Source organism: Phaethon lepturus, unplaced genomic scaffold (genome assembly GCF_000687285.1).
Source record: "Phaethon lepturus isolate BGI_N335 unplaced genomic scaffold, ASM68728v1 scaffold18060, whole genome shotgun sequence".
Lineage (NCBI taxonomy): Eukaryota > Metazoa > Chordata > Aves > Phaethontiformes > Phaethontidae > Phaethon > Phaethon lepturus.
The window spans coordinates 6,054-19,683 of NW_010510007.1; the positions used below are offsets into that span (position 1 = coordinate 6,054).

At 38.6% G+C, this 13,630-nt stretch overlaps 1 protein-coding gene across 1 annotated transcript in view; it reads right to left on the minus strand.

Annotated features, from left to right (window-relative positions):
• Nucleotides 1–4,097: 4,097 nt before the first annotated feature.
• Nucleotides 4,098–13,630, minus strand: part of TMEM65 (transmembrane protein 65) — a 27,995-nt gene continuing 18,462 nt past the window's right edge. The window contains exons 2-7 of the mRNA XM_010294350.1: nucleotides 12,426–12,470; nucleotides 10,303–10,370; nucleotides 8,960–9,014; nucleotides 7,707–7,749; nucleotides 6,617–6,722; nucleotides 4,098–5,048 (exon numbers count right to left, since the gene is read on the minus strand). Of these exons, the coding sequence (XP_010292652.1) occupies nucleotides 4,953–5,048; nucleotides 6,617–6,722; nucleotides 7,707–7,749; nucleotides 8,960–9,014; nucleotides 10,303–10,370; nucleotides 12,426–12,470 (413 nt within the window). The 3' untranslated portion in view covers nucleotides 4,098–4,952. The remainder of the gene's footprint in view (nucleotides 5,049–6,616; nucleotides 6,723–7,706; nucleotides 7,750–8,959; nucleotides 9,015–10,302; nucleotides 10,371–12,425; nucleotides 12,471–13,630) is intronic.

A 13,630-nucleotide genomic window follows, 5' to 3' on the forward strand; every position in this document is an offset into this window, starting at 1 on the left:
GGGAAAGTGACCCGGCAGAATCCCATTCTCCTCCCTTTCCTCCTCGTTCCTACCTGGAAGTAACAGATAAGGCATTTTCAGCAAAAACAGACAGGATCACCATGGAGCCAACAGATCACCCTCCCAAATCCAACCAGCAGTGCTGTGCAAAGAGACGGCACTCCCAGTTACTGCACTACCATCCTGCTCAGTGGCAACCTCTCCCCAACAGGAACGGCAGGCGGGGCACCCTCTCCCCAACAGGAACGGCAGCCGTAGGTCCAATGTGGCAAATCTTACTCTTCAGTTACACGTTTTCTAACCAGTGAATGGTCCCATTCACTACACGTCATAACCCATTGCAAAATAATCTATTTGCTGATCGATAGTATCAATACTTACAGGTTTGAAAGGGCTTAAACCCTCTAGGCAAAAGCATAAGGCCCTTTTCATAATATAGAAATATAAATGACACTTTGATAAGCACAGTATCAAGAACAGAACACAAAATGCACACAAAATTCATCAGGTTTAAAGTCTCAAGTAATTTTGGTATTTCACAGCAACTTGGTCTTTGCACACATACATAGAAGGAGCAACTCATGAGACTGTGGAGTGGCATTCGCAGCTGCAACACCATTTAAGCCAGTCACTTCAATACCTATGGACTACTAAGGTGAAGTCTGTTAAACCAAAACTGTTTCCTGCCAGTTCTCTTCATGCTGCTGCAAGAGGCATTATCTCGGTGTCAGCTACGTACAGGAGTGATACTACATCAGCGCTTCACGCTCCCTGTTTGTACCCAAGGTCACTATTCTGAATTACATACCTGAGGCTCAAAGACTGCCCTGCTCAAATCCTAGTGACTACAAACTCTTGGGGAAGCAGGGGGGAAGCTCACAGGTCTCTCTAGAAGGTGGGGTTTGTTTTGATTGGGGGAGGTAGTCTTCCAAAACAAATCCTTCTGCATTTATCTCAGCTGGCTTTTGAATTCCAAGTTGGCCCAAAACCCTCCATCCTCCCAACCCCAATACTACTTTGAAGCAACACTATGGATGCCAAGAGCCCAGAATACTGAGACAAGGGTAAAAGCCTCAACAAATGTTAAAGAGAGACTTGAAGACAGGAGCTTGGATTTGTGTTATGAGTGCATTAACTGCAACCTGGAGTAGCTCTAGCCATTTTCTTAACATTTTAGGTTAAAAAATTCCAGAGGCAGAAGACTCTAAGAGCAGGATGATAATTCCTCAATACTTTATTACGGCCTTTAGTTTACATACCACTGCTCTGTCAGCTTGTCCAACAGACCATGTACAACATCAGAGAAGAGAGAAACACGCTGGCTAGAAGCGTGATAGACTCTCCAGACAGCATTAATGAAGGTTCTACTTCACAATGCAATCAGAATAAGTCTAACAGCCAACCTATACAGGCTGTCAAAGTGAAATGAGACCATCCTTCCAGTAGAGATGTTTTACTCCCAGCACTTCTTTATGCACAGACATCCACAGAAGGGACTGACCAAGGAGTGAAGAAAAGTGAAGAGCTCCAAAGCCCAGGAAAGTTCAAAAAGGCTTATTTTGCATCTAAAAACTCATTTAATTCCAGAAGTTCAAGTGCAAGTGGACTTCTGACTAATATTAATCAAACACACCACCAATTTGCCATGCAAACATTTTAATTGTTTAAAATCGCTCTCTTCCAAGCATGAAGAGACAGAAGTATGGTGCACTCCATGGTGGTATCTCCTATGACAGTGACAAAGGACCACCTGCTTATAACTTAAATAATAAATTCCTGTTTTATATGACTGAGGCTGAATACCCACAGGATATTATTAACATTTCCCCTCCAGCATCTGGTCTAATAAAGAAACACAGAACAGCTTTGCTGTAGTACAAAAGTTTACAGAAAGTTTGACAATTTAATTAAAGACAATACAAAATATGCTGTCTGAATTCAAATAATTTATGTAAAAGTACATGAATGAGAAAATATTGGCAAACAGATTTGGGTAACCATATTATCAGATGTATGTTCTTTGTCCCTAGAGATAACATACGATCAAAAATACATTTATATGTTAAGTTACAATAAAAGACAACATTTTAAAATAAACACAATTTCAGGTCTACCAGCCCTTTAATGTGAAAAATTCCTGTTAACACACGGCAAATTGATAGAATTTTAAAAAATTGAGCAATACTGAAGTCTCTGATTAAGCATGTAGTGTTTGCTTTTCTTTTTATTGAGGAGAGAGAAGACAACAGAAAACAAACAGGAGTCTTTTCTTAGTGCTCTGTCTTCTCAGTTAGGCATTTTAAAAGGTGTGATCAGAGCATCAGGGATTACTTTCATCCATATACCCCAGAAAAACCCACCCTCCTTGTGAGGAGACAGGGTACAGATGAGGCACAGATCTTCCCTTCCACAAGCAGCAGTACCACACCCCCACAAGAGGGGATCCTGCAGGCAAAGCAAGGTACCCCTCAAGTACTCAGGGTGGCAACTTAGCCCCAACAACCACTTTCAGCCTCTAGCAGAGCCACTATTCCTCTCAAATCACAAATTATTTCTTCACGTTTGTCCAATATTGGAAGTCACTTTTCTTGATTACAGTATCAGACAACAGCCTGAAACACCCAAGATTTCTTACCATGTGTCACTTGCCCTCCACATTTTTGTGGTCAGCTAAATAGTTTAACAAGACAACACATGATTAATTTCTCCGAAGATATTTTAGTTCATTAATTCTCAACAAAAGCATTGGTTGCGGTACAGCAATTTGACGTACAGCAACAGAACATACTCAATTTACATGCACAAGCTATTCAATAGTAGTACACGGTCCTTCTATTGCCATTATAAAATGAATGCTACTATGACAGCTGACACACTCTTCCCATTGTCCTCATGAGCTCTAAAAAGTGATTGTGAAAACAGTGTTCCAGTTGATATGACAGCAAAGAACAGAGGTTTCACCACTACTGGAAGGTTCCAATGAAGATGCCAGTATCATAATGGGAAACAGTGTTGGAATTACTGTAAAAACAGTTACAAAACATCCCATTGTTTTGATGTGTACTGCCGAAGTACCGTAAACCAGCAGGAATCCGTTGGGGAATGACTGCAAAATTTTTCTAGCAGAATTGTTTTTTTTGGAGGGGATGAGGGGTGTTGGTTGGAGCTTTTTTTGTTGTTTGGTGGTTGTTTTTTTTAATAAAGCTTCCAACTCTGAAAATGCAAGCCAAAACCCCTCTGCATTTGTGTTCTATGCCTGGCTGAGATTTCTTTCAATTTTACAGTTTGGACCAGATTCTCATGGTTTAATGTACAAAATACAGTACATGCTACTAGGACTACTCACTGCAAGTTTTCAAAGATTACTTTTCAAAAAAACAGCTACAACACTGTCACCATCATTAAAGATTGATGTAAAAATTTCAGGGCTGCTGTTAAAGGGCTTCTAGAAATGAGAAGTCAGATACATGACCAAGAAATAAGCCATGAGCTCTGTAAAACGGACACACGTTACAATAAGATTTTTCCTACAGCAAGAAAAGTCATCAGGGGACTTAATTTTTTTTTTTAAAAAACATTTCTTTCCAGGTTTCAGAAGTAGCAATTCCAGCAGTAAACTTTCAAAGTGCTCTGCCTGTGCCTCTCTTTTTAACGTCTTTTCTGAATGGTATCCGAACAGGTAAGAAACCCTCTCCTCTAATCAACAGTTATCAGTTTAGCATTATGCTATTGGCAAGTCAGATCCTGAAATATGAATAGTCAATAGCTGTAATCGATTTATTCATGACCATGTAAAAAAGCACAGCTGCATGTGACTGCACTGTCAGATCTATAATACATCAAGTAAGACTGCAAAAATAAAAGGCAAAAAAGGAAAAAGGCCTCACGTCTCCTTTTTTTTGTTGTTTGGGTTCTTTTTACTGATTGTCTCACAGCAAAAAAAAAAAAGTAGCAAAGGCTTAATCTTAAATACAAAGTTATAATGTGCAAATCAGGTCCTCTAATCCAGACTGATGGTACTCTTCATTGTTTCAACTGAACCACCCATTACAAACTTGCAATGTTAGCACTCATTCACACCCTGAAGCGTTCCCTGGCCTCATCCCCTCAATCAACTATTCACACCTTATTTTAAGCAGAACAATAAAAAAGCTGTCTTTTTGAAATAGTTGGTCTGAATTCTTTAACATCACACTCAAAATCCAGGAGACAAATTTAAGGATATCTCAACTCAATTCCCAAAATATTGTTTACAAAGGGGAAAAAAAAGCATGAATATGGAAGTACAGAAGGTGTTAAAGCACCACTAAAAAAATGGACTTGATAAAGAGCCTACACTGGAAACACTTACCTTGTCAAAGCATTAAAATACCCATCTCAGAAGACAATTCAGAGACACTTAGTCAGAATTGTGAAAAAATGCAAACTAGACTGTCATGGATCACCAATACATCTGACCTAAAGGCAGTGCAAAACGGTGCCTGGTGAGGGGGCAACCAGTCATCTTGCTAAGTGAGGGACTTCAAATCACTCATCACTGACCTCCTTAATAATCTGCATTGAAGGACCTGATGAACAGTAGTGAAATTTTTGTCATGCAATTACAACTGTTAAGCAACCAATATGCAACTCAGGAGTGATACTGTCATCCATGGTGGATTATGAAAGTAATAATCCATTAAAGAATAAGGTCAAAGGGGAAAGTGGTAAACATCAGTTTCCATAAGTGAAAACACTTCAAAAATTTACAATTAAATAAAAAGTTAGATGATATCTTATAAAAAGTACGGAACACAAAGCCACAATAAATTAGTGTTTCCATAAAACGACATGCTGAAGGTTTTGTTCCCAAGTCTATACATTTTTTTATGTCTGTTAATTCCTAAATATTGACAGCGTAATTGAATAATTGAGGTACAGTAGTTTACATTTGTATATGTCTTGTAAAAAGGTTAATTCTTTTCTTCCAGTTTTTCTTCCTCATCGCCAAAGAACAACAAAGGAAACATTCCTAAAATGCAGCCAATGGTCACTCCAATAGCTTTACCCTAGAGAAAGGGGGAAAAACATTAAGTTTCTCACTGATCAGTTGTTACTCGTTTGCTGTGTAGTACCAAAACAACCAGGAAAACACACCCTTTGTTCTAGTTTTCAGTTGGGAGACACATTTTTCTTAGCCTGCAGACTAGAAACACAATCTATGAGAGAGAGACAGATATGACAAGGTTAGAAACAGTGTATGCTGTGATAAAAGACAATTCTGAATAAAGAAGAGGGGAATGACCCATGAAGAGCTGCAGGGGTGGTAAGGGAGGAGACAGAGATTCGAAGGATTAAGTAGGATGGCCAGGAAGACAGCGAAGGGGAAAAAAAAAAAAACCCAAACGAAAAGTCAAATCACATTTTAGGTACAATTACAAACGCATACGCTTGCATCTGGTAATGCAAATTATCATCAAGGTCAGGAACAAGGCATTTCTTGGAAACACGAAAATTTGCAAAGGCACAAGGTGAAGACAAGGTAAAAAAAAAAGATTGAAAAACATTTCACAATTGACCTAGATGTAAAAGTCAACAGGAGAGGAAAGAAATAAGAAAGGCAACATCCAAACCACATCACCACCAGCAGATGGATAGTGTTGAGAAACTTGAGACTGTGGGTAAAAAAACAAAGAAAAAAAATGCTAGCATACAGGCTAAGATGCTCAGAAGTCTTTTCACAGAAAAGTCCTGTGAATGAACTGCAGTGGCTTTTGCCACAGACTCAGCTTCCAGTGAGAAAACTCTTACGTTAGAAAGACTAGAGGGCAGCCCCCCAACCACCTGCCAATTCTTCCCCGCTCAACACTTTGCTCTGTCAGTGCTAAACGCAGACTTTCCACCCCCCAGCTTTTCCTCAGTGTTATTCCTTCTCCCTTAAACCTGCAAAGATATTTTTCCCCATGAAGGCTCATTCTGGCAAAGTGAAAGAAATATCTGTTTCTTTGCTCAGTTTCTTATCATCTGTTTCTTTTATCAAAATAAACTAAACACTCTCATTGCTGAAGTGGGACTGCTTCAAGTGTTTAAATGTTAATTAAGTAATCATCCTGAAAATGAATCTGCAAGATTAGTGTCCCATAACTGTAAACCCAGGCAGCAAATATTATTCAAATGCTGAAAGTTCACCCAGGGAAAAGCTGATTTCATATCCAAGCTAATTAAAAAATACTAGAAACGAATACATACTAGCACAGGTATATGAATAACAAGCACTTGGCAAAGATTGTATAGGAGTAAACTACTAAGGGGCCACATAACTTTCAAATAAACTATCTTACCACAGTAGCAAGAGCCCAGCCCAGGTATCTGCAGAACATACACGAGGTCATTGCAGAGACCATCCATGTTACTAGTCATTTGCTGCTTGCTGCATACAAGCCACCACCCAAGCCCGACACAGTCCAGCCTCATGCTGCTGCTCCCTGACACAGGCTCACAATTAAACTTTCCAGGAAATGTGCGAACTGCTGGTGGTCATTCAGTATTTGACAGCAAAATGACAAAAAGGATTTATCACATCTTAGTCTAAACAAAAAAGCTGCATGCAAACAGTGCCTACCTACAGGATACTCACCAAGTGTGCGCTGAGACGCGTTTGCCACATATCAGCTTGTTTGGGTGTCAGATCAGGGATTGACAGACCCAGTCGTGAAGCTAAAGCTTCTACATAACCTGCAAGACTGGAAGAAGAAGAAAACGTGAACGAACAATTTTGGATCTGGCAGTATCTTCTAGCAAGGATTTTGAAATATTTGAAGCACTGAACTTATAACGAATAGCTTTTCCTTCAGCATACTGATAAAGTCATCGAGAGATAAATATGGGAAAGTGTTCAGACTTCTGATGGTCACGTCTTGCAATGTAAGTTAAGCAATTTTCTCACTGTTTTAACAAGCAATATTTTCAGAAAAATGTTATGCAGTTAAGACACAACCTGTGTGAATGTTATTGTATTTTAGCACAGCTTGTAAGTAGCCTTTACTGGAGGAATTGTTCCGCACACACACTAATTAGTAATAAGCTTTATTATTTGCAGAAAAAAGTTAGAGGGAAAGTGGGAAAAAGGAATGACAGATTTTCTTTTATAAAAAAAAGTCAGCTGCATCTGTTTACATCAGAAAGATGTATGCCTAGATCTGAAGATATTTCAGATATATAATAATTGTTTTATCTGAGGAGAAGAAAATGTCTCCAGATCTAAGCATAACAGTATCTGGAGGTATATTAGGTATATTCAATCACAGCGATATATTATATCACAACATTTTTTTTTCCGTTTTGTATTTTAATGAAAAAACTTGTAGAAAAAATTCTAATACTTTCTTACAAGCAAACATTACTTACAGAATACACTGAACACGGTTAAATCCCAATCTCAATTTTATCACTTAAAATAAAGAATACTGTAATAGCAGGAGAATTATTCTGTTTCAGAACTATGGCATTGCAGTTTTAACCTCAACAAGAGCCACCTAATATTTCAACTTCTCCTTAGCAAGGACAGAATACATTTCTACAGTCATGTAGTTTACTGAAGCAGAATTCAAGCGCTAGGAAAAAAAATAAAGCAACTTCAGCAGTGGCTATGTTTTAGTTCAGTAGCACTGACAGTGTTTGCAAAGGAGCAAACAAGAAATACATTATTAAAACAAGTTCAGACATACCCCAGTCCAGCTAAATCTGAAACAAGGTTTCCCAAAGCAGCAGCTGGAGGGATGGAGACGGAAGAGAAAGGAGGAAGAAGACAAAGTATTATTTTAATTACAAACAAAATCAACCAGGTCCCCTCCCCCCTCTGTGACCCCCACTCTTCTCAGTATATATTGCATAAAAAACTAAAAGTAAGTTTCTTTTATTCTAGTGCTTTTCTTCTAACCTTACTACAGCTTGTAACAACAGCAGCAGCCTAATAGTAATAGGAAGTGCAACTATTTTTCTCAACTAACATAAAGAAAACTTGACAAATACAAAAAAAAGCAACACTGGCAGCTGGAAATCAATGTAAAAACTTTTCAGATCAGAGTTAAGAACGGCCACGTATGGTTGCTGCTTTCATACAGCTAATGCTGGACACCAGGCAAGGCCTTCCCATGCCTGAAGAGGCACAGGAGCACTGGAAATAGAAGGAGCTGTTACTCACATACGTAGCTTTGAGAAACACTTCAACATATCCATGAACCGGGTCAGGTTAGGAATAATACACTATGTATGACTGAATAAAGTTACAGACTTAAAATACATGACTTCATGGCAGATCTTATTGAGATAAGTTTGCTTGTGACCGTCTTGCATTGCAACAGAGGGCTGCCAATTTCCAAATGATTAACTTGTTCTGCTACGTACATTTTCATTGAAGCGGTCTGCATGCTTCCCAGCAACACTGCACCTGCAGCTGGTGGACCCATGAGCCCCTTTTTTCCCTCTGACACTGCAGAGACACCAAAGCTGTCGAGCAGAGCTTATCAGTTTTGGCCAGTGCAGGAGCAGGGTGGCTGCTGGGCCCTCCCGTGGTATCGCACGGAGGCAGAGAAGCCACCAAGAACACCGGCCAACACAGCAAAAGGACCCCCACATTGATCTTCACTTTGTGCTGCAAGCAAACAGCTTGCAAATACATGTATACACACATATAAGTATCAGACCCTAGGGAATTTAGAGTAGCCCCATTACAGAAATGGAAATACACTTTCCTAAGTGACCCAGGATTTGAACGTCTTCATTAAAACTGACAAGCATTTCAAAAGCTATTTGAACTGAAATTCCATTTCTGCAAATGGAATGTCCCTGCTTCAACCATAGGTTGTTTCTTTACTAGGAAAGGCAGCTGCAAGACCAAGGAAGCCCTGTGTCTCACGTTCAGCCTGAAACATAAACGTGTGCCATATTAGTCTACACATACTACATTTTTATTACTTGCCTGCCATAGTTGAAATTCCTAGGATAACTCCAATTGACAATTCTATTTGAGTTCCCTGAAAAATAAGAGTTTTCTCATTATTTGAAGGATTTGGAATAAAAATAGATGATACTGATTCAACTGGCAAAAATATTGCTTACTGCTTATGTTAAAATTGAAAGGATAAATAAACAACTACTACGCACAGGTCCTACCCTCCTGGCACATGTATTTCCCCCTAGGACAAGAAACCTATGTCTCAGATATAGTATTTTATATTGTTTCGGAATGGCCACCTAACGGACAAAACCGTAGTCCCTATCTCTGCATACCGTTTTCCCCACTGTAATTCTTAACTGCAGGTACGGTTCTGAATGCAAACTTCTACAAATACTGAGCGAACAAATAAAATGTGGTATTGTAGCTCCTTACTTTTTCAGTTGAAGAAATGTAAAATCACACTGAACTGTATGATGAAACAGCAGTGTGTGGCCCAAGGATGAGAATCAATGGGCATCAATCAAAACAAGATATGTTCCAGTTACAAGAAAGTGTTTTCTACTGTGAGGACTGTCGAGCACTGGCACAGGTTGTCCAGACAGGTTGTGCAGTCTCTGCCCTTGGAGCTTTTCAAGAACCACAGGATAAAATCATGAACAACTTGGTCTGACCTTACAGCTGACCCTACTTTGAGCAGGAGATTAGACTGGAGACCCTGAGAAGGTCCTGAGTAAGACTAGAGACCTAGTGGGTCCTGTGGTCTGTTTCCACCTGAATTACCCCACTATTAAAATCACGCTGTCAATGATAATCCTACATGAGGGGCAATGTCTTTGGCCTTTATCCACCTTCCTGTTCCACTGGCCCATTTCATCTTCCAAATGAACAGGAAAATATCTTGAGCGTTACTCAGAAATGCCAGTCTATATCAGTAGAAATCAGCATCAGCACTAACATTGCCTGCATCACTCAGAACAAAGGAATACATTAGTAAAAACCCTGAAGACCTAATCATCAAGGCATTATAATCACATTATCATCAGTCAGTACAAAAAAATGTATTGACTATATGGTGGTAAATGTGTTTTGCAGCACAAATTAGGAGAGGAAAAGCAAGCAAGCCTCTTCTAAATTCAGTAAAATTAGTTAACAATACCGGCCTTCAGAAGGAACAACACTCCTTTGCATTCTGCAAAAGCTCCATAGAGCATGGACACTCTCTTTAAAAAAAAGAAAAATTGAAGTAGAAATTCGTGAGTTGATACAGAGGGAACGGAAACTTCCTGAAGCTCCCATTTACTCATTTACTACTTGAGCAATATGAATCATGCTGACTTGATCAAGGAATTAAATGATGAACTTACCGCAGCAATCATAATTGCATTATCCAAAAATCCAAACCCTACAAAAGGTAATGCATTGTGGAAGAACACTAAAAGAAATAAGTAACAAAGAGAAAATAAATATTTATAGGAGTTCACTAGTTCACATGAACAACTGAAATGTCAGTCTCATACTGCCTTTAAGAGAAACAAAGACAACATACACAAAATTCCTTTCCTACTACTTCTATTAGTGGCCTTTTTATTTCTGTGAGGTTTGGTAAAACCCTTTGCTATGCATAAGTGTTACTAATCACTTGCGAAGAACCAGTTAAACCAACTTACTCTTTGCAAATACTGATAAAATTTTGGACGGAAGCCCAACAATGCCTACTAGTACATAAGAGAAATATTTTAAACTACACAAACTTTGATACTATTTACAGTCCTTCCAACTGACGTTGCAGTATCACTGAAGATTGCCAAACTGCCTTACCAGATTCTCTGCATTCTTCTCCTGCTCGAAATAAAGCCCTTTCCTCTGCAAGTCCCTCTCTATTCCTGTGCAAGAGCTCCATCTTCTTCACACATTCCTAAAAATTCATATTTTCGGAGCATTGTCTGGAGCTAGGCAATCCTTACCAAAACTCCTTCAGCTAAATCTGCAAATGCAAAGGTGATTTTCACTAGTGTGTCATAGAGCGTTAATTATCTCACTATTCAACCCAAACTTCTGTATCTTGATTTTGTTTGGGCACTATGATGAGGACAAGTTAGACTTGAAGCTGCTCCTCAATACATTAAGAAATTAAGTTCCATCTTTTGTTTCATGCAGTTTTTCTTTTCATTCCTGAAACTCCAAGTAAATCCTATTTGAAAATTTTCTATTGTCCTGTTTCATTTTCTCTCTCAAGTTTTAGCTTGTAAGCTTCTGATAGAGATGAGACTGAATTTGCACAGCATTGCCTCCAGCTCAGTCTCAAGGTACAAGCATTGCAATACCAAATACAGCACCAAGGACAGACTACTTGACTAAAAATAGAGCATAGAAAGTTATATCTTTTCACTTTTTTAACATCTAAAATGCATCAGCTACTTAGGTTTTTTTCTCCACTTCAGATGGAAACAATAATTCCTACATTTATAAACTTAGAGATGCAAACAAATGAAGAGGGAAGAAAGAAGAGTGTATGAACTTCAGGGTCATGTGAAAAGAAACTGGTTTGAGTCCATTTTGGATTTACTTCTTGCAGAGAGCATGAATTCATGATCATATAAAAAAACAAAGCCACACAAGAGATCTTTCATGCTCAGGTACTAGAAAATGTTTGGACTTCTGTAACTATTTTGTAAGAACATACATACCTTCTTAAATGCACAGGTAAAAGACTAAAGCACAGAATGTATGAAATTTTCCTTTTTTTTTTTTTTTTAACTACCACAGAACAAAACCCCAAAAAACCATAAATAATAAAAAAGCACACAGAGATGCCCAGTATTTTCAAAATGTATGTACCAAACTCTGGAGCTACAAAGGAAGCTCAAATTCTTAACAAAATTGACAGAATTTTGGAATCCATGGAGTAAACAGAAGCCCAGCGATCAACAACAACAACAAAAAAAAACCCAAAGGAAAATAAGTGTAGATACCTACAATGGGAAAATGTATGTTCAATTAAATACGTGTGCTCACTGGGAGTATAAAACCACAGAAATCCACTGATTTGGAAACAAAATCAGAATTTGAATGACCATGGTATTACAAAGAATACCAAATCTATTTGCAGTTTCTTTGCAATTTTATCCCACTTCTCAGTCCACTTAAAATATAGGCAACTAGAAGCAAGAAAATTCTTAAACACAAAAAACCGCACAAGGTGCTGCAGCATCAACACTACTTGGCTTAGAAAAATGTTTGCTGCTGGCTTTGAACAGCACACTCTCGTTTGGGCTTTCTGTCCTACTTTCACTAAATGGGGCACATTCTCCAGCTGAGGTGTTATGAAATAAAGACGGCAGGATGACTGTTGGTGCTTGCTTTGGTTTTCTGTTACTCCATATGACAAGGGATAAGGACAGACCAGCACTTGCAGGAGAAAGATGAAGCAATTCAAAGACAGACTGCACAAATACTGAACCACATCCAACAAACAGTCTTCTTTTACCATGTTTCAGTTGTCCCGGAGATGGTGGTGCAACCTCCAACTTCTCTAGAGAAGTCAAAATGAAATGAGAAAGTTAGCATCTCATCACAAATGCAGTTTATTACATTATTATATTTACCAAATTATTAGCAGGTAAAAAAAATGGTTATGTCATCTAACAGCTTTAAAATTTGGAGAAAAATGCTTCACATCTACATTTTTATTATTTGTACAAAAGATAATATGATATTATAAGCCAAAAGTCTTAGAATGATATTACAAGATTAAACTAGTATAAGTGATTATGCAAAGCAACAGCATATATTAGAAGCAGCCCAACAGCCTTCTTTATTACTGCAAATTAGAACAACACACTGAAATTAGAAAAACCAGGACATCTAAAGATAATTATATTTTATTATTTGTTTTTAGAGGTCCTCTAAGCATGCAGCAGACAACCTTCTTTCCTCCAGAGACAGTCTGCAAAAAAACCCCAACCGTTTCTGTTTTGACAGAAGCCATCTTTTAATAGCTAGTATAAGAATAAAAGAAAACACTACGATGACATTAGAGACCACCGATCTCAGTAAGCGCAGAGCATGTTTGGTCATTTGGTGCACGTTTCAGGTATTCTGGCATCAAACCACTAAGAGCTTGGAAGAACAAGGACGTCACTCCTGAACCTGACAGACTACTCTATAGGAAGCCAAGGCAGTATATTAGAAGTGATGCATGCAACACAGCAGCAACAGCTACCCATTTCACAGGGACAAGGGAAAGAAAACAGACTATTTTTAAGTTTTGGGGTGGGTATTTTTGGTTTCTGTTTGTTGGGTTTTTTTTAATGTGGATTTTGAGCGTAAGACTCCTTTTTAAAGCAGAAAACAAAAGTTGCCCCAGTATCTTCCAGTGTTATGAACCCTGAGCTTTTGACAAGTTGCTTCCATACTTTTTGGTTAGGCAACTTCTATAGGCAAAGGTAAAAAATGGTAGAACATGATAGGTGCCTACAACTGTACCTCAAGTATTCAAATTTTACTTAGGGCAGTACACGAAAAGACAGCGCTGCAAACACAGGCTGTGAATCACTTGAGCGTGTGTCTGAACCGTGCAGACTAGAGTGGGTATCCTTGCATCCAAGTCACTCCTATGTTCAAAGCCACTGTAAAGGAGAAACTAAAATATTTACTTATATTAACTTGGGGGGGGGGGGGGGGGTGAAGGTG